Source organism: Glycine soja, chromosome 2 (genome assembly GCF_004193775.1).
Source record: "Glycine soja cultivar W05 chromosome 2, ASM419377v2, whole genome shotgun sequence".
In the NCBI taxonomy this organism is placed as follows: Eukaryota; Viridiplantae; Streptophyta; class Magnoliopsida; order Fabales; family Fabaceae; genus Glycine; species Glycine soja.
This window is the reverse complement of record NC_041003.1, coordinates 47,831,239-47,850,775: the sequence shown is the minus strand read 5'-3', so window position 1 is coordinate 47,850,775 and position 19,537 is coordinate 47,831,239. Positions and strand designations below refer to the sequence as shown.

At 33.7% G+C, this 19,537-nt stretch overlaps 3 protein-coding genes across 6 annotated transcripts; 2 read left to right on the top strand and 1 right to left on the bottom strand.

Annotated features, from left to right (window-relative positions):
- Positions 1-1,180: 1,180 nt before the first annotated feature.
- LOC114400594 (protein FAR1-RELATED SEQUENCE 3-like) lies at positions 1,181-6,613 on the top strand. 2 transcript variants are annotated; one of them, XM_028363124.1, is made up of 6 exons: positions 1,181-1,442; positions 2,017-4,294; positions 4,397-4,486; positions 4,728-4,877; positions 5,739-5,855; positions 6,226-6,613. In XM_028363124.1, the coding sequence occupies exons 2-6, from the start codon at positions 2,057-2,059 to the stop codon at positions 6,268-6,270; spliced, it is 2,640 nt and encodes an 879-aa protein (XP_028218925.1). In that variant the 5' UTR covers positions 1,181-1,442; positions 2,017-2,056; the 3' UTR covers positions 6,271-6,613. The 2 variants fall into 2 exon arrangements, with proteins under 2 accessions (XP_028218925.1, XP_028218917.1); XM_028363116.1 differs by having other exon boundaries at positions 1,983-4,294.
- A 1,003-nt stretch (positions 6,614-7,616) lies between these two features.
- Positions 7,617-9,356, bottom strand: LOC114400586 (UDP-glycosyltransferase 92A1-like). The gene has a single exon (XM_028363103.1). The coding sequence runs from the start codon at positions 9,350-9,352 to the stop codon at positions 7,826-7,828; it is 1,527 nt and encodes a 508-aa protein (XP_028218904.1). The 5' UTR covers positions 9,353-9,356; the 3' UTR covers positions 7,617-7,825.
- Positions 9,357-15,096: 5,740 nt separating this feature from the next.
- Positions 15,097-18,736, top strand: LOC114400569 (very-long-chain enoyl-CoA reductase-like). 3 transcript variants are annotated; one of them, XM_028363092.1, is made up of 5 exons: positions 15,097-15,119; positions 15,679-15,800; positions 16,008-16,047; positions 17,209-17,960; positions 18,413-18,736. In XM_028363092.1, exons 2-5 carry the CDS (start codon positions 15,732-15,734, stop codon positions 18,479-18,481), a joined length of 930 nt encoding a protein of 309 aa, XP_028218893.1. In that variant the 5' UTR covers positions 15,097-15,119; positions 15,679-15,731; the 3' UTR covers positions 18,482-18,736. The 3 variants fall into 3 exon arrangements, with proteins under 3 accessions (XP_028218893.1, XP_028218876.1, XP_028218885.1); XM_028363075.1 differs by lacking the exon at positions 15,097-15,119 and adding an exon at positions 15,144-15,305; XM_028363084.1 differs by lacking the exon at positions 15,097-15,119 and adding an exon at positions 15,312-15,457.
- Positions 18,737-19,537: the final 801 nt, after the last annotated feature.

Sequence of the window (19,537 nt, the reverse complement as noted above, 5' to 3'; positions counted from 1 at the left end):
AGGAATCCATCAAAGAAATTAGACTCTAATCCATTGAGCTGTGTGAGACATATGTAATCCTTGATTGAGGAAAAAAAATCTCGTCCTAATGTTTTCACTTTAATGATTATAGCCGTTATTTTATGTGTAAAAAATATTTTTTAATTAAATTTATGAGTGAAAAACTAAAAAGTTAATAAAAAATAAAATTAAAAGGGTAAAAACTAAAACTTTAAAAAAGGAAACAGATTCGTTCTTCGGGAGGATTTGTTCCAATCGAGGGTATCATACTATATTTTTAAGATCACATATTGAGAACTATTATAACCAGAAGTGTTATTTATGAGTATACTTAAAAATGTGTTTGGTTTTATTTTAATATTCTTTGGAATAATTTTAGAAATTCAAAATAATTTGAATAGAAAATAAGATAGCTTCTCATATATTCATGTGAATATTACTTTTTCTTCTCTCATCGTGAGAATAAAATGCACCTATTGCTTGAACGCCCCCTTATGAGGGTATTATTAAGAATTATTTCTCAAAAGAGGACATTTTTAAGAGTTAATTATTGAATGAAGGTGTTTTTAGGAGTTATTTCTTGAATAAGAGCATTTTTAATAGTTATTCTCACTCTTATGTTTTTAATTGTTGTGTCATCATTCCTTCAATTTGTTATCTCACATATCTTTTACAAAGACAATGATCGAGTGTGTTGATCATCTTACAAATTTTGATATCACGTTCCATGCATAATACAACACGATGGGATACATATTACTTACCACTCCAAACTTTGTTAGAAATCCGTTCTCTCAAGATAGAATAGATTTACCCAACTTTCGTTTTGGTTGATTTCATATCTTTGGTTCTTGTGTTTTTTCATCTCTTGTAATGTTCTTTTTTAATAAAATTTGGCATGTGATGTATGATGGGTTGCTCTTCGGGTGTCAACAATGTCAAGTTTCAGCCTCAAATGTCTTATTAAAAATAGAAATTAGACACGTACAAAAACTATATTAAAAAAAAGAAGTGAAATACTAAAATATAATCATAAACGGAATGTACGGTGTATATGTTATGTGGATCCCACAGCTATGGATGGATGGTGGACAGTGTAGGTGAGAAATCCCACCACAAAAGACAAAAAACCGAAGGAAGTTCCCATTTAAAATAGATTTCGAGCTAAGCGAATCATAACCGTCTGATTTAGATCAAACGGTAACGATGACGTGTGTACTCATATCTAACCTATGCAACACTACATCCACCCACTCTCACGCTCACGCTCCTTCCTCCTCCCACTCTGCAACCGCTCGGAGCTGCGGAACCCTAACTCTCTCCAAAACGCCGTCGTTTCGTTCCCTCACCGTTCACGCGTTTCTGTGATTCCTCAACCCCTGATTTTCAGCACTCTAATTATTTCACGGGCTTTATTAGCGCCACACTTAGTTTTCGTCGCTGTAAGTTATGACTACCTCCAATTTCTCGTTTAACTTTTACAATGAATTTTGTTACCGTTACTGTTTTTATTGACTGCTTTTAACTTTTGTGTATTTTACTTAAAGTTTTGCAACTTTTATTGGTTACTTCATCTCTAGGTATGCGTTTTGACCTATTTGTGATAATTAATGTTGATAATTAATTGAATATTAAAACTGTGTGTTTTAGTTATGCTGTTTATGGTATTTAGCTTAAACCTATTTGACATTGAACTTTTGTTCTATTAGCATTGTTTTTGGCGATGTAAAATTTCTGATGATGCCTGTCAGTTTTGAATTGTTAATGAACACTTTAAATAAGATTCAGTTTTGATGAGACCGGATTATTTTTGTGTCACTTCATATATCCTTAATTTGGTAAATGGGAATTTTCTTTTAATCTGAAGAAGCTCAATTTTTTTTTTCTTTTCTGGTTCTTGTCTTAGTTATGCTACATTCCATTATTGAGAATATTTGAGGTGAAATGCTGCATTGTTTGACTTTGGTTTACTTGGTGCATAGGCAATTTAAGACAACCCATCTTTCTACCTGATAGGATTAAAACATGCAACTTTGGCTACATACAAGTGATAAGCATGGGAGAAGGAAGTGACCATCAAGCTATGGCAGACAATGGAAATGCTGAATCTAGTGAAGGTGGAGTTAGTAGTGCTGAAAACAACTCTGGTTCTCATGTTCGGGTTGGGGTTTCTGAGCCATATGTGGGTAGGGAATTTGATTCTGAAGATGCTGCAAAGGCTTTCTACATTGAGTATGGCAAACGAGTGGGTTTCAGCTGCAAAGCTGGCCTATATGGTGGTTGTTCCACAGCTGATGGGGCAAATATGTACCGGGAGTTTGTGTGTGGCAGGGAAGATTCAAAAAGAAAGCCTCCTGAAAGCTGCAATGCAATGATTAGGATCGAGCAGAAGGGTCAAAATAAGTGGGTTGTTACAAAATTTATAAAGGATCATAGCCATTCCCTTGGTAACCTTAGTAAGGTGCATAATATTCGGCCACGTAAGCCCTTTTCTAGTGTTGGAAGAACCATGCCTGAAACTTACCAAGGAGTGGGGCTTGTTCCAAGTGGTGTGATGTATGTATCTATGGATAAGAATTGCATTCCCACTAAGAATATTCAGGGAATTAAGAATATTCCTGCAGCTGCTGCTGTTGCTGAAACAAATCAGCCAGTTAAAAGTCCTACAATGATGAATTATGCTGTTAGGCCACCTAGTCGAAAGAGGACATTAGGGAAGGATGCTCAGAACCTGCTGGAGTACTTTAAGAAAATGCAAGCTGAGAACCCTGGTTTCTTCTATGCAATCCAACTTGATGAAGATAATCATATGTCTAATGTGTTTTGGGCAGATGCAAGATCAAGGACTTCTTACAGTCATTTTGGTGATGCAGTTACTCTGGACACAACATACAGAATAAATCAATATGGAGTGCCATTTGCTCCATTCACTGGGGTAAACCATCATGGTCAGATGATTTTGTTTGGCTGTGCACTTCTTTTGGATGATTCTGAAGCTTCTTTTGTGTGGCTTTTTAAGACATTTCTGACAGCGATGAATGACCGATACCCTGTCTCTATCACTACTGATCAAGACAGAGCCATACAGACAGCCGTTTCACAAGTTTTTCCTCAAACACGCCACTGTATAAGCAAATGGCATGTCTTGCGAGAAGGCCATGAAAAGTTGGCCCATGTATGCAACATGCATCCAAATTTTCAGATTGAACTTTATAATTGTATTAATCTGACGGAAACAATTGAGGAGTTTGATTCATCTTGGAATTTTATCATCAATAAATATGAACTCACAAAAAATGATTGGCTTCAGTCCTTGTACAGTGCTCGTGCTCAATGGGTTCCAGCATATTTTCGTGATTCATTTTTTGCAGCAATATCTCCTAATCAAGGATTTGATGGTTCTTATTTTTATGGTTTTGTCAACCACCAGACAACATTACCACTGTTCTTTAGGCAGTATGAACAAGCTTTGGAGTGCTGGTTTGAAAAAGAATTAGAATCAGATTATGAGACAATTTGTACCACCCCTGTTCTGAAGACACCTTCCCCGATGGAGAAGCAGGCTGCGAATCTCTATACGCGGAAAATATTTTCAAAGTTTCAAGAAGAGCTAGTTGAAACTTTTGCTTATACTGCCAACAGAATTGAAGAAGATGGAGAAAATAGCATATTCAGGGTTGCAAAATTTGAGGATGACCAAAAGGCATATGTTGTCACATTAAACCTTTCTGAGTTGAGAGCTAACTGTAGTTGCCAAATGTTTGAGTATTCAGGCATTCTTTGTAGACATGTTCTAACTGTTTTTACTGTGACTAATGTACTTACATTACCATCTCATTACATTTTAAAACGGTGGACAAGAAATGCAAAAAGCAGTGCTGGATCAGTTGAACTTGCTGGTGAATCACTTGGACACGAGTCTTTGACATCACGATATAGCAATCTTTGTTGGGAAGCCATCAAGTATGCTGAAGAAGGGGCATTGACTGTGGAAATTTATGATACTGCAATTAGTGCTCTTAGAGAAAGTGGAAAGAAGATTTCTTTCATGAGGAGAAGTGTTGCCAAAGTTGCCCCTCCCAGTCATCCAGCCAGTGGGACTGCTTATGATGACAGAAAATCCCCTACTTCAACAGTAGATACAAACCCTCTTTTGTGGCCATTGCAGGATGAAACAACACAGAGGTTTAATCTTAATGATGCTAGTACTCCCGTTCAATCAGTTGCTGATCTAAATTTACCGCAAATGACCCCAGTGTCTCTCCAGCGAGATGATGGTCCACCAGAAAACATGGTATGTGAAGGAGAACCTCTTTTCTCCTTTTTATTTGATATATTCTTAGGATTGGAATTGGACTGCATGACATTAAACTGGTCCTTGTGCTTTATCATGTAGGTGGTTTATCCATGTCTGAAATCATTGACGTGGGTAATGGAGAACAGGAACTCAACACCAGGGAATAGAGTAGCTGTTATCAGTCTTAAGGTGTGCTGATAATAATATGAATGATGAAAAATTGGTAGTAGTACCCATGAGTTATGATTTAGTTTAGAGTTGGTTTATATACCTATGCTTTTGCATGAGAAGCTTTTGAGACTCAAATAACCTTAGCCCCTTTTTGTATCTTCTGTAACATTTAATTGTGTCTGGGTGTCCTGCTTTTATCCTCTTGCAACATTTTAACAAATAACAACAATGTGAGGATCCTAACATATTTTTAATGCAGTTGCAAGATTATAGCAGGATTCCTTCAACAGAATCCGAGGTTAAGTTTAATCTCTCAAAAGTTAGCTTGGAACCATTGTTTAACCATATGGTCAACATCAGTGATCAGCTTTCCACACCAACTAGGAAGTTTGCTGTATTGAATCTCAAGGTGTGTGATTTTGTTCCTTATTGATTTATCTTTTTCAAATAGGCCTGTCCGTATGCTTTGTTGCTTTAGTATTCTAGTGCTAGAAAAGCAGGGATTGATGCTGCTGTGCACTTTCATAATTAAAATTCCTTAAAGCACTTCTCTTCTTACTGAGTGGCTGTAAATAGGGGTGGGAGGATATTTTTATTCATTTATATTTATAAGGTAAGATTTTGTGTAAGGAGCACATGCTATTGATTAGGTTACTAAGGAAGAGAATTTTAATTTTATTTAAATTGGCAACATATGAAAAGGGAACAGAACTAGTCTGTCTGTTGTTTTTCAGAGGATGGTGTATAGGTCAATGAGATAGATTATTGGGGAAATTGTAAAGTAGGAGCACATTCATATTGGCTATTAATGAATGTATCAAACATGATACGGTTGAAAATGCAGCTGTATAAAATGACACGATGCTGTTGAGGTAGATAACTTGTAATATCATAATATGACATTTTACTTGTTTTTTTACTTTAATATCTTCAAATTAGCTTAACCAAATTCAGTTTAAAATATAAAGAACATTCACACGGACAAATACTTAGCTTCATTCCTTTGTATCTCAAGACTGAACAGGAATTGACATTCTAAATTGGAGGCCATATTTTGATGGGAAGGAGCACATATGTGGAGTAATCATTGTGTTCAATGTGGATGTGCCTAGCATTTTTCATATGGGGGATTGAGTGGTTGATGCATGTTTGTTACTTGTTTTAATTGTTATTATATGGAAATCCCACCTCCTGAAAATGTTATCTTTGATTTTCGGTCTATGTACTTTGACAAACTTTTACATTATTGAAATTCTTTAAACTGTTTCAGCTTCCCGTCGCCGAGACAACTTCTGGTGCGAGTGAAGTTAAGTTTCAGGTGTCCAAGGACACATTGGGTGCTGTACTACGATCAATGGCCTATATCCGCGAGCAACTCTTGGGTCCTGTAAGTTGTTTCCTGTTACCTAAATAAGTGCCACCAGGCGAACCAATGTGTTAATTTTATTTTTTTTGTGTTCTCAAATAGTTTTTCTCGCCTCTATTTCCTTCTGAAAAATATTTCATGCATGTCACTTTGTAAATTAATTTTGAAAAAAAAAAAAGAGAACACAATCAAGCACACCCGTAATAATGCTAATAAAATCTCTGTTTATTTCAGTTTCTTTTGTTGTATTACAATTACAATTTAAGAACAATTTACATACATATTCATTTTCTCGTTATAATTTTACTTTAGTTTAACCTAAAACCTCTTATCACACTGGGGCATTTTTTTTGTATATGTTAATGTTTATTTATACGCTAAAATTTGGCAGGGTGATGCACAGACAGAACCTCTGTCAAAAAGGCCTCGAAAGTGAAGCGGAAAATTTTTGTTTCATACCAAGATGAGTTCGCGATGGCCATGTGGTAACCACTGAATACACAAATGGCTTAGAAAACGTAGTGAAGTCTTTTTTTTTTTTTGTGTGTAAGTTTGTTGTCTAAAATATTTATGTGTACATGTATTATATATCATAGGCAACAGATTTACTTTATAGGAACCGTTTGGAAAATCATTTCCCCTTCACCGGGGTGGAGGAGCATTCTCCAAACGAATAACGAGTAGAAATGGGTTCAGGAATTTGGAAGAAAGAAAAGGCAAACAAAAGCAGGTATTGTTTAGTGAAATTTTAGAAATCATATCTTAGTTTGGTGACAAAATTACCTTTAATTATTAAAAAAAATCATTAGAAACGAAGCTATTAGAGAGAGGGTTGGAGTAGCGCCTATTGTAGAGAAGATGGTGGAAAATAGACTTAGGTGGTTTGGGCATGTAGAGAGAAGACCGGTAGACTCTGTAGTGAGGAGAGTAGACCAGATGGAGAGAAGACAAACAATTCGAGGCAGAGGAAGACCCAAAAAGACTATAAGAGAGGTTATAAAAAAGGATCTCGAAATTAATGGTTTGGATAGAAGTATGGTACTTGATAGAACATTATGGCGGAAGTTGATCCATGTAGCCGACCCCACCTAGTGGGATAAGGCGTTGTTGTTGTTGTTGTTGTTGTATTAAAAAAAATCATAATTAAAGCTACTTTTAGTTTATATTAAAAAATATTGGATGTAAAAGTCTAAAAAGGATAGTCATTACTTAGATGCGGTTAGCATGCTCTGGAAGATATATGAAGGGTAATTTTATGTTCAAATAACAAACTGGAATAAATGATGCTACAGTACAAAATGAATTTAAATGTATTGGAGGTGTAAGTAATTTTTACCTTGTTATCTAATTACAATTGTTAATGTGCAGTAAGATTGGTAATTTTTATTATCTTATAATTCATACTTAATATAATTTTAATTACTGATAACAAATCATTGATAAATAGAGTTAAAATTTTACATTATAGTGCATAAAATATAAACTCGTACAAAATTATTGTCAAACTACCAGCAGTTAAAGTTTGGTCAAATTAGTTATTGACACAAGTCCTGTTTGATTGAATGCTAGAATTTTTTATTTTTTTTTTTTACATTTTCAATGAAAAACAAGTTTTAATACATAATAAAAAAACTTCCTATCCCATTGTCCAGAGGCTTTTCGCTATGCGAAGTTTTAATACATAATAATAACCATAAATTACATACGAATGAATTTAATATATATTAACTCTTTAAAACCATTTTTATGTGTATAAAGACCGACACAGTCTCTGCAAGTGCACATATAGTCCTACTAAAAAGTTAACATATGGACATAATATCCATTGACCATCTATATTGTTTTAAAATCATCAATCAAAAAAAGTGAACTTTTGATCTCCACAGTGACATGATCAAAGTCAAGTGTTAAAGATTGCTTAGCAGTTTCAAAAGTATGCTTACACAAGCAACTTTATTATTATTCAAATTCCAAATTCTAAATGTAGCAAATCATACAGCCTTGTTGGGTGATAAAATGGTTGTAACAAGATCATCCATTGCTCTCACAGAAGACCCCTTTTCTTTACCTTTCTCTGTTATGGCCTCTCTCATGTGAGCTGCAATCTCATTCGCCTTCTCCTTCATCTCCTTTCCCTTCCCTTCTTGCTCCATAGCTATTTCTATAACCTTCTTAACCTGCTCCCCAGAGATCACAGTTTCCACAGTTCGAGTGAGCTCAATAGCCACACCCATTTCCTCCACCAACATCTTCACATTGTATGCTTGTTCAGCAGCTAGTGGCCACCCAATCATAGGCACCCCATAGCTGAGACTCTCCAACACAGAGTTCCATCCACAATGGCTTAGAAATGCTCCTGTGGAACTGTGTGACAGAATCTCCAACTGGGGTCCCCATTTGTTCACCAAAAGGCCACGTTTGGTGTCCCTCATTCTCTCTTCAAACCCTTTTGGCAACCATTCTGCAATGAACTCTCTATTAATGTCAAAACCAAAAGGTGGCCTTATAACCCAAATAAACGATATCCCACTCTCTTCCAACCCCTCCGCCAATGCCATCATTTGGGAGGCACTGATAGTGTTCTGTGACCCAAATGAAATGTAGACAACAGAATTCTCATCTTTCAAATCCAGCCACTCCATACATGCTTCAAGGGCTATGCCAGGTTCCTTTCCTGCACGATGTTTAGAGCCACTGAGTGAAACAGGTGGCAAGAGAGGCCCCACATTCCAAACGGGAAGTTGAAGATAGTTCCTCAGAAGATGCAACCCCAAAGGCTCAATCTCCTCAACCGTGTTGCAAATCCACCCATCAGACTTGATAGAAAGTGCAATCTGTGGAATGAAAAACTGTGACCACTCATCAGTGCCATCAGCTGCTCTTAGAAATTTATGCAATTGGGTGCGGTGGAATTTGTAGTTTTGAGGGAACCCCGGAACATGGAACTCATCAGAGTCTGTTTTCCTATGAGGTAGGTTGGACCAGATAGAAATATAGGCCAAAGTTCCATAAGCACCACAAGTGGTGAAGCTTAGGTTCCTAATACCTAAAGTCTTTGCAACGTTGTTAACCCAGCCAAGGAACACGTCAGATATAATGCAAAGTGGAGGGTGACCCTCTTGTTCTGTGATCTGTGATATCAAGGAGCGAAGAGGAGCTTCGAGGCTGAGTGTTGAAAGGAAGAGTTTTGCTATGTGAGTGAGAGGGAGCTTCTCGGTGTTCTCTATGTTGGGTGGCAAACCGTGTTGGGTGGAGTTGAAGGGTAACTCAGCAAGATGGATTTCATTGGGAGAAGAAAGTGAAGATCGTAGGTATTGAATGTTGAGGGGTGTGTTGGCTATGGTGATGGTGAAGCTTGTTGTTCTCTGTTGGATTTGCCTTGCTAATGCGAGGAATGGGATGATGTGGCCTTGTGCCATGAAAGGTATCATCACGATGTGCCCCTTCTTCCCTGCTGCCATTGGAGCTAGCTCTAGGTATAAACTTGACTTGGTTAATCTGATATTAAAGTAAAGCATAAGATGACTTAGACATATAGATATAGTAGACAGTGTTCGGCAAAAAACGTGAACCACTGCACTCCACGTACGCGCTGCACTGTGCATAGCTTTTCGGTGTCATGGGACGCAAATACGCAATGTTTTTTTTCTTTTAACTTTATTTATTTATTTTAAGATATACTTGTATATAAAAAGTTAAAGGAAATAAAAATTAATACGTGCGGTACAATATTAATATGCAGAGCATATCAAATTTTAGATGTTTGAAAATCTAGTCTATGTTTGGATTTGAGTTTATCCAATATTACACATGCATGTATGCTTTAACAAGATAATTAGAAAGAAAACTAATTTTATTTCTTTTTAGAAAAAATAAGTTATAATTTATTTCTTATAAATAAGAATAAAGATAGTATTATCAACTATAAAATGTATTACCGCGAGAAATAATTAGTTTTACTATTACTTATTGATGTCTGAATAAGTGATTATAACAATGAATTTAATTGGAATAAAAACAATTTATGTGCAACAAGTATTATATTGTACTTGTTGAAATTGTTGGGTAGACGTATAATGTTCTCATCAAGAGAGAAAATTATGTAGCCAACGCAAGCTAACCTTAACCTCGCGGACTACTACATCTTGTCTTTGTTCGACACCAGTTTGAAAATATTTGAAGGATAAAGATGAATAGGCATCCATCCATATGCTACAAGACATCCTCAAGATAAAGAAAGAAGAGAGAAAAATATAAATATGAAAAATAATATAATTTAATAAGAAAGGAGATATAGGGATAAAACGAGAGTGCTAGAGGTGTTTCTAATATGTATATAACTACTCATATTCGAATGAAATTTCTTTAATGTGCCATCAATTATTTTTTATCGTGCCTCTTTGTGTGTTACGAAAGGGTTAGGAATTTTGGTCAGGGATATTTTGTGTGTTGAGGAAAAAATATACGTGTCACCATTTGATTGGTAGGACAGGAACTAAGACTCAAAAGTGGTTGCAGTGGGCCATCGAGAGATGGTAATTCATCATGTAGCATGGGCCGGAGATGAAGTAATAAAAGGTATTGCGAGATTTGGAACAAGATAACGAGTATGTCAGGGGTATTCATAAATTGATTTAGATTTGTTTCAAAAAATAAATAAAATTCAATCTAAGCATCAAAGTAAAATTTGATTCACTCTGATTTGAATATAATATTAAATCTATCTTAATTCAATCAAATCTTTTTCGATTTGCAAATCTCAAACAAACTTGGATACAGGGGAAAAGGAAATTGTTATAGAAATGACTAGTAAGGTTTATGGCTTCATCAATTCAATTTCATCATTTTTCTATGATAATTACTTTAGTACTCATGCATACACAAGGGTAAGCCGTTACAATATAATTATATTTGTATGGCTATAATATTAGATAGTAGTATGATGTAGTTAATTAAAAACTAAGTAAATGAGAATAAAAATAATTATGACTCAAAAAATTTATGATTAACCCGTGTAAATTAAATTGAAGGTCTACTATAATAAAACATATATTATATAAAGAATAGTCAATTAACAAAATCACAATGTTAGAGACATTGTTTATAACAAAAGCACACCCACAAAATAAAGTGTCAATTTATAAATATTTACAAAAGTCAAAGTAATATTGTACTTAATTTATAAACATGGCCAAAATAAAACATAGTTAACTATTGAATAAGGGAATTTGAAGACAATTTTCATGTCAAGCTTAAAAGATTATGTTTCACAAAAAAATTTACATTCAACTCCAATTTTAACTGTATTTCTTCGGTGATTGTAAACAATGCGGTATTCCGTAATGTCCTCCAAATTCAAATGAGTGAACCCTTTGAACATGCAACTGAAATGCAAAAATGAGGTTGGAAGAAAAGTAAATGGAAACTAGTCACATTTGTGTGAAATCAGAAACCACTGCACGGTGTTTGATAGGCTAGTGCTTGTGAGAATAGCTTAATGACATGACACAATCAACTTAGAGTATAGAATCACCATAGTCTGGAACCTAGCGAAACCTAGCCTGTGATTTTGAATTTGAATTCAAAAAATGGTGGAACAAAGAAGCAGAGAAAGCACAAGCATAACACGATGAGCTTGCACGGGAGATGAGGGAAGCGCTGACACATGAAACGCAAAGAATAAAATTGGAAAAATGGAAAATGGTGACACGTGGAGGAGTCGGTTGTTCTTTTACTACTGACATATAGATATTACTAGATCATATACATTCAATGCATGCATGATAATAGTTTGTGTTACACTATTATTAGAAATCTATACTTGTCCAATAAAGAATAATCACAACAAAGGAGTTTTTTTTTTTTTTTTTTGAATTAAGAAGGAGCTAAAGAATGCATGTAACACATTTTTTAATATATTCTTTATTATTTCTTTAAAAAAATATTCTTTTTATTAACAAGAAATTATTATAAATTAAAAAAAATATAAGATTCACTTCTTATTTAACAAGATTTACTCATCATTTAATAGTTTTTTATAAATTTTAACAAGATTTAGAGTGTTAAAATAAGTATTTTAAAGAGTATATTGTTAGCACACCTCCTATAACAAATATGGGAAAAAAAATTAAAACAACAAATATTTGCACAAGTCGTATGACTCATATGGATCAACTTGATCTATATGACTCGTATGACTCATGCGGATCAACTTTCGTATGACTCATACGGATCAACTTGAATGAAAGACATTTTCGCCCATTCACTTAAAATGTTGGGTGTACCAACAATAATGTTGGATGCATCTAGCATCACCCATTAATTGTTGGTCGAACCCAAACTTCTTAAATCCCTATCTCAAACTACTGGGTAAAGGTGAGCAGAGCTGCTATTAAAACCCTGTTTATATAATACGACTTGTGCAAATGTTTGTTGATCCGTATGAATCATATGGATTTCATACGGATCAAGTTGATCTGTATGGTTTGTATGGATTAACATGATCTGTATGAGTCATACAGATCAAGTTTATCTTTATGTTTAAATTATACTTACGGATCAAGTTCATATGTACAAATCATACAGATCAATCATAAGATAATTTTGGAATTAACAAAAAATATTGGGTGCACAAACAATAAAACTGGTGTACCTAGCATCACCCACAATTAATTGACCAGTCAAGTTTGGTCCAGAAGATGAAGTAAGGCACACCACCTCAATTCAACCCTAACAACTCATTTTTTATTTTTAGCATCATTTTTAGTTTTTTTTATTAATAAATATTAATTATTAATTATTAATTTTTTGTTAATAGAAAAGATTCAAAAATTAAAACTTATACCTTCCCATCCTCTCTTCTTTTACTATCAAACAAATCTTATAACCTGACTATCACTTCACTTTCAATTTCAACTCAATAGTAAAATGTGATGAGAGTTATTTTCAGTCGTATGTAGCATTGCTTAGTAATATTAAGACACTTGCTTAAAAAAAAAAAGTAAAATTAAGAGATTGATTCAATTTTCAACAATGATATTTATGTAATGTAAACAGTATTTTTTTTTATCTCTTTGGCTTGAATTTTCTTTTCATCTCTCTTTCTTTGTCTAATCTTGGGTAAATTTATTTTTGCCTTTTATTTTTTACGTCCAATGTAAAGGGTTTCTTTCTCTCGATTTTAACACAACCTAAACGATGGAAGAAACATTAATTTGATCCTTCTTAGTTTTTTTTCTTCTTGAAATAAACACGGCATATGGAGTGAATACCAATTATTTTCCTACGAATTTTTCACTGGACCTTTTATCGTTGCTCAATTCCCTTCCTCCGCTGACCAAAAGAAAACAAGTCATGAAGTCAATGGTTAATTAGGCAATTGTAGGTAAACAAAATGCAAAGAAAAACAATAATTTAATTAGGCAGAACCCTGTCTGTGGACTATAATGAAATTGAGACACTAGTAAGCAGAAAAGTAGGTAACAGTTAGTTAGTAATAATTTAAATTCACAATCATTTCATCATCCAACTACTGTTTTGAGACTCGCTGCCATGAGCCATACATATGTACTTGGCTGTTTGGTTTACAGGTTTAGTTTTTGAGAATTTTTTAAGGACAAATATTTGAATTTGAAAAAATAATACACTTAATTTTTGTATGCTATTCTCTCGAATTATTCTTCGTGTTATAAGCAAATTAAATTAATATACTAAACTCATTATTATTTTTATTAAACTTATTTTATGTTTTTTTTCCTAATGCAGCAAAATATAAAGAAAATAAGATGGAAGGATCAAATCTGGATGAATAGTAGGTTGTGTTAATTACAAGCAAATGCATGCTTGCGCTAAAAATATTGAGGTGTGTGTATGTCAAAATTAGTTTTTAATTAAATTGAACTAATTTTAAAGAGCAATGTACTATTTTGTACGAATTTTTTTAGATAAAATTACACAAAGTGATGATTTCATGTGTCTCTGGATTATCATTTGTGTCTCAGCAAATTATTACATCAAAATGTATCAAAAACAACAATTAATAGTTATTTCAATGACATTATAAAAATAAAAAATTGTTTTGTTGATGCATGTCAAAGCTGTGTAGATGAAACAGATCCAAATACACAACATATAATTTATCGATTAAACTCTTAGTTATCATATATGGTGAGAGAAAGTAATATGTTCATCAGTTAAATGTGTTATCCGAATATTCTAATTAAAAAAAGGGTGAAATACCAACAAGAACATAAAGAGGTAGAATGTATAATCAGTAATATCTAGTATGAATTTTACATGTTGTATAGTTAGAGTCAATGATTCTCTTAGGCTTTTATCATTTGAGATTCGAGAAAAGAGGAAAAAGGTAACCATTGCAAAGAACTTATGCACTATTTCTCTTCAACCATTTGAGCAAAACGTGATAAAAGGAATAAAAATTAATGCACTCACACCATGTGTCCACCACTTCACCTTGTAAAAACTATACATCACCCAAGGATGCATTTCCCATTCCGAAGTCACAAACGGACCGTAAAACCCTATTCATAAGGCAAAATATTATTAGTTTTTCATTCTGAAGTTAGTTAGACAATAAAGATAAGAGGAAACGTTATTTTATATATTTTTTCTAAACTACTCTCCTTTCTTTTCGAGTATGGAAAACAAATTTATATTTAAAATTTGAATTTGAGATTTTTAGTTACATTAAAATAATTTTAAATTAATATAGGCATTCAATGATAATTTATATTTTTCATTTTTGGGACAAGGAATATTTAATTTATTTCATTAATAATAATTTATTCTGACCACATAAAATACTATTATATATTTACACAGTTATTATAAAAGTTAAAAATAAAGTATTTTCTATAAGGTTTAATTATCCATTCATCTATTAGTCATAAGTAAATTTTTTATTCTCTAAAATTTAATAAATGATTTTTTTAGTTATAAAATTTATATTTTAATTTCTAAAAGATCTCTAATAAAATTAAAAAATTTAATTGCATAGACATTTTGGAGTTTAAAATATAAACTTCAATACTAAAATAAATGAGTTTGTAAAATATATGAATTAAATGAGTAATTAAATTTTTTTATAATAAAAAAAAAATCACTTGTTCACAAATAAAAGTATATTTTTTCAAACTAATAATTCAAAATCATTTTTTTCACATCAATTTCATCCACACCAATTGGAACTTTGTTACAATATGTGGTGAGTTATAGATTATCAGGCAAAAACGGTTAGCTGTCCAACCCCAACTGCATCACATCAATGTATGCATATCCATGGCTTCATCTTCTACTGGCCATACTTCACATTAATTTATCCTCTCCCATCTAAAAATCTATATATAATATATTACATTGAATTTCAATATTCCTAAGCTCACATTTCCTTTGTGTTTGTGAGTAACTGGCAAAGACATCAACACCCCTTATCTCTCTCTCTGCCCAATTCTGGTGATTATTCCCCTTTCTTCCTCCTTACTCCTTTTCCTCCAATTGGGTCATTCATTTCACAGCAACGGGTTTTTGTTTAGGCTTTTTTTTTGCCTAATTTTGCTGTCACTCACAGTCTATGTTATCATCGAATCCCAAGTTTCTTCGTCAAAGTTCGTATCTTTTGCTAGCTTATTCTTCCCCACTGTTACTTAATCCAAAAAGCTTGGAACTTGACGATTATTTCGGCATAATTAATAGAAATTAAATGCGGGGGTTTCTGCTATATTAACGTGATTGTTAATTTAATAGATTCGTGTAAAAAATCAAACTCACTGCATTATGTTTTTGGCTGCTGATGTGAATCTTCGTTGTTGTTTTTTTCTTTTTTCAGACCTCAAGTTCTGTTGGATCTTGCATATAGTTACCGTTTATTGATTCGCAAAGATGAAGGTCACAGTGGTTTCTCGAAGTGGAAGAGAAGTGGTTAAAGGTGGCATTGAGCTCAGCGATTCTGTATGTCTTTTTTTTTTTCCTCTAAATTTCTTACTCGTTTTTTTTGTTAATTTTATTGTTGTCATGGTAGTTTTGAATTTTGGAGAGTTAGGTTTTATCTGTATAGCTGAAAATTTTCACCATTTTGTCTATCTTTTCAATTGGCAAAAGGGGACTTTGTTTTCAAGAGTAGTAATTTATGGTTTATCCCTTGTTTTCTTTGCGTAGGCTACTGTAGCAGATTTGCAGGAGGCAATTCATAAGCGAAGTAAGTGAACTTGTTCCTTTTCTCTACCATTCTTATGTATAAATTACTTTTTTTTTAAAGTAGTATCTGCGATGTAAAATAACTAAAGTCCAGTTAGGCCTGTTTGGGTAAGCTTCTTTAGAAGCACTTCTAGGATAAAAAAAATAAGAAAATGAAATGAGCTTTCTATTTGTTTTTTTTACTTGTGATGGATTTTTAACTTATTACACTGACTGATGATAATTGATAACAGCTGCTGATGTTCATTGATGCTTATTATTCTTGCTATGTAATATTTATTAAGATCCAAGAAGCCCAGATACATAATATGATATGGTTATGATACAGAATTACAGATAGAGATACCGACATTTTAAAAAATTCAAGTTAGGACAAAACCATGATACATTACCAAAAATGCATAGCAATAGCAACTTGGAGAACACAGACCAGCACCCAGCGAAGGAGAGAGAACCAAAAGATGAGCTAGAACCACCAGCAACTTCAGCAATGCAGATGGCTGCTTGCAGGAAATTGTTTATGAGAAGGAAGATGCATTTGGTTTTGGGCTTGCTGTTTGTTAGCCCTAGTGGTGATGGGGGCTCCTTTTTGCAACATGATTAGGAACAACTTACATGAAAAGGAAATTTAACAAAAAAATACACTACATGTCTATTTGAAACGAAACTGTATTCTGGGATTCTCAGCAGTATCTTAGCCATTTCGGTATTGGGTACATGTTGGACACTGATACTTTCTCTTTTTTTTAGAGGATTTGGGCTTCATAAATTAAGATCATTTAATGATTATAGCAGCATGATAACCTACTAGCATTGAGTCTCAGTATTGTTTATTAGATTATCAGATCTGCAAGTTTTTATCAGTAGCTTCATAGGTAAACCTATTCTATGTTGTTGAAGTTGAACTGAAATATTTGAATGCTCCTCAGTTTATGAAAAATTACATAACCCCCCAATTTTTATTGGGTGGTGAAATAAAAGGAATTATTGGTGACAACTCTAGTTCAATCCTGCATGCAACTCATGCTAGTATCGTATTGCTTTGTTTTTCCATCATAGTACCTCTCTTGGAAGAAAAGAATGCTTATCTGTTAGTGTATGTGTCTCTAGGCACCATTGGATTTCATAGATCATTAACATGATTTGTATGTTTCACTTACAGCCAAGAAATACCCATCAAGGCAGCGCTTGACACTTCCTGTCCAACCTGGATCAAAGGAAAGGCCTGTTGTCCTTAATTACAAGAAGAGTCTGAAAGACTATACAATTGGAAATTCAGAAACCTTAACTGTTGTATTCAAGGACTTGGGCCCACAAGTTTCTTACCGTACACTTTTTTTCTGCGAGTATTTGGGACCTTTGCTTCTCTATCCAGTCTTCTATTATCTCCCTGTCTACCAATATTTTGGCTACAAAGGTGAACGTGTCATCCACCCTGTGCAGACATATGCCTTGTACTACTGGTGTTTCCATTATGCCAAACGAATTCTGGAAACATTTTTTGTGCATTGCTTCAGCCATGCAACCTCACCCCTTTCCAATGTGTTTCGTAACTGTGCTTATTACTGGACCTTTGGCTCCTATATTGCTTATTATGTGAACCACCCTTTATATACCCCTGTAAACGACCTCCAAATGAAGATTGGGTTTGGATTTGGGATACTTTGTCAAATTTCAAATTTCTATTGCCATATTATTCTGAAGAATCTTCGTAGTCCTGGTGGTGAAGGTGGATACCAAATCCCAAGGGGCTTTCTCTTCAATATTGTTACCTGTGCAAATTATACAACTGAGATCTATCAGTGGCTGGGATTCAACATTGCAACACAAACTGTTGCAGGCTACATTTTCCTTGTGGTTGCTACTTTTATAATGACCAATTGGGCTTTGGCCAAGCACAGGCGTTTAAAGAAGGTATGTCTCCTTAGCTTTTTATATTTCAAAAGGTTTGTGGCTAACTTGATTTTTAGACTCCATCATGTTGTTTGTTAAAGTTAAACATATGGATTCAAAAAGCACTGCTCCTTGTAAGAATATAATGTTTATTGCTTGGTTATGCCAAGGTCAACTGGATTTGGATTTTGCATTTTTTTTAATAAAATTATCATTTTTATGGGGTGAAACCATATCGTATAGTATAAAGTTAACCAATATTGTTACTGCATGTTTGGAGACGGATCAGGGACGTGGTTTTTCACATCAAAAATGAATGCTACTAGCTCTAGCTTTTTTGTTTTTCACATTAAGGACATGATTTGTTTGTTGTAAAACGTGTTCCCGAACATATTACTAGTCTCTTCCCCTTTTTGCATCTTATAATCATATGAATCATGTGTCTTATTTTTTTTTTTTTTATGAACCTGCAGTTGTTTGATGGAAAGGAAGGGAGACCTAGGTATCCTCGTCGATGGGTAATATTGCCCCCATTCCTGTAGAAGAAGCCTAAGCAACTGATGAGGTCACCACTCTGCTCACAGGATTCTCAGATTTAGAATTGTAGCATAATGGAATTTTGGTGATCTCTTTTTATTTGATATGAATTTGTCTTGCAATGCTTTTGACTATGAAGTTGATTGCTAAATTATTGAATCAGTGTTTTGCAGAATATCTGTAATCATTTCAAGATTGTAGTTCTAAGGATTCTTGTTTCTTCAAAATCTTTAATGTTGCTGTTTAATTTTTGTTGGCTACTTCCTTTACTGTCTCCAATGTCTCATTAATCATTTTAGAAAACAAGAGTTCAATTTTCTAGCTCATACACTATGCAATAGTGAGGCTTCAAAAGTCAAAATCACCATTTAGGAACAAATTTTCAATGCGCATGTAGTACACACTCTGGTATTTTTAATCCTTAATTATTAGTTTTCTCATTTACAAAAAAAAAAATTAAATAAATACTTGCTAGGTGTCATGATCTGAAGGAAAATTCATACAAAAATGTCCTCATTTAGGGTGTCTGATGCTTATAAGTATTTTTTTTTTCATTTGCAGCATGAAGTATAAAGTCGAGCCTTGATAGATACTCTTCCGTAGACCTTGATTTTTTTTTCTTAGTCTAAGCCTTTGACCCAATAAAAACCTTTATCTTTCCGACTGAATCGTTGACGCAGCTTTATGTGCATTATATATTGTGTCTGCCTAGTGCTAATAGCTCCGCTGCTTGCAATTCATACTTAAAGATTGCTAACATTTTGGTTCTCCCGCATGTAGTGGGGCGATAATTCATTGTAATCATGAAATCTTTTTTCTTCTATTATTTTTATTTTTGACAACACAATTCTGATAAGTAACAATTGAGTTCTTTCTTGTTTTCTTACAACATAAAACTCAAAAGAAGAAAATTGACGATGCCTAATTTCTTCACACCCTGGGTTAAATGATGCAAATAGCAAAATCATAACAATTTTATGAGGACTAATTTCTTACCACTCTTAGTGTGTACAACTGGAACTACTCTAAATTGTGTACTCAACAATTTTCTTCTATTAAGT

Excerpts from the sequence above, each read along its gene's own strand:
- LOC114400594 (XM_028363124.1), top strand. The coding sequence starts at position 2,057 with ATGGGAGAAGGAAGTGACCATCAAGCTATGGCAGACAATGGAAATGCT. Across the intron at positions 4,487-4,727 it reads TAGCTGTTATCAGTCTTAAG|TTGCAAGATTATAGCAGGAT; the intron begins GTGTGCTGATAA and ends TTTTTAATGCAG. Across the intron at positions 4,878-5,738 it reads TTGCTGTATTGAATCTCAAG|CTTCCCGTCGCCGAGACAAC; the intron begins GTGTGTGATTTT and ends AAACTGTTTCAG.
- LOC114400586 (XM_028363103.1), bottom strand. The coding sequence starts at position 9,352 with ATGCTTTACTTTAATATCAGATTAACCAAGTCAAGTTTATACCTAGAG.
- LOC114400569 (XM_028363092.1), top strand. The coding sequence starts at position 15,732 with ATGAAGGTCACAGTGGTTTCTCGAAGTGGAAGAGAAGTGGTTAAAGGT. Across the intron at positions 15,801-16,007 it reads GCATTGAGCTCAGCGATTCT|GCTACTGTAGCAGATTTGCA; the intron begins GTATGTCTTTTT and ends TTCTTTGCGTAG. Across the intron at positions 17,961-18,412 it reads AGCACAGGCGTTTAAAGAAG|TTGTTTGATGGAAAGGAAGG; the intron begins GTATGTCTCCTT and ends ATGAACCTGCAG.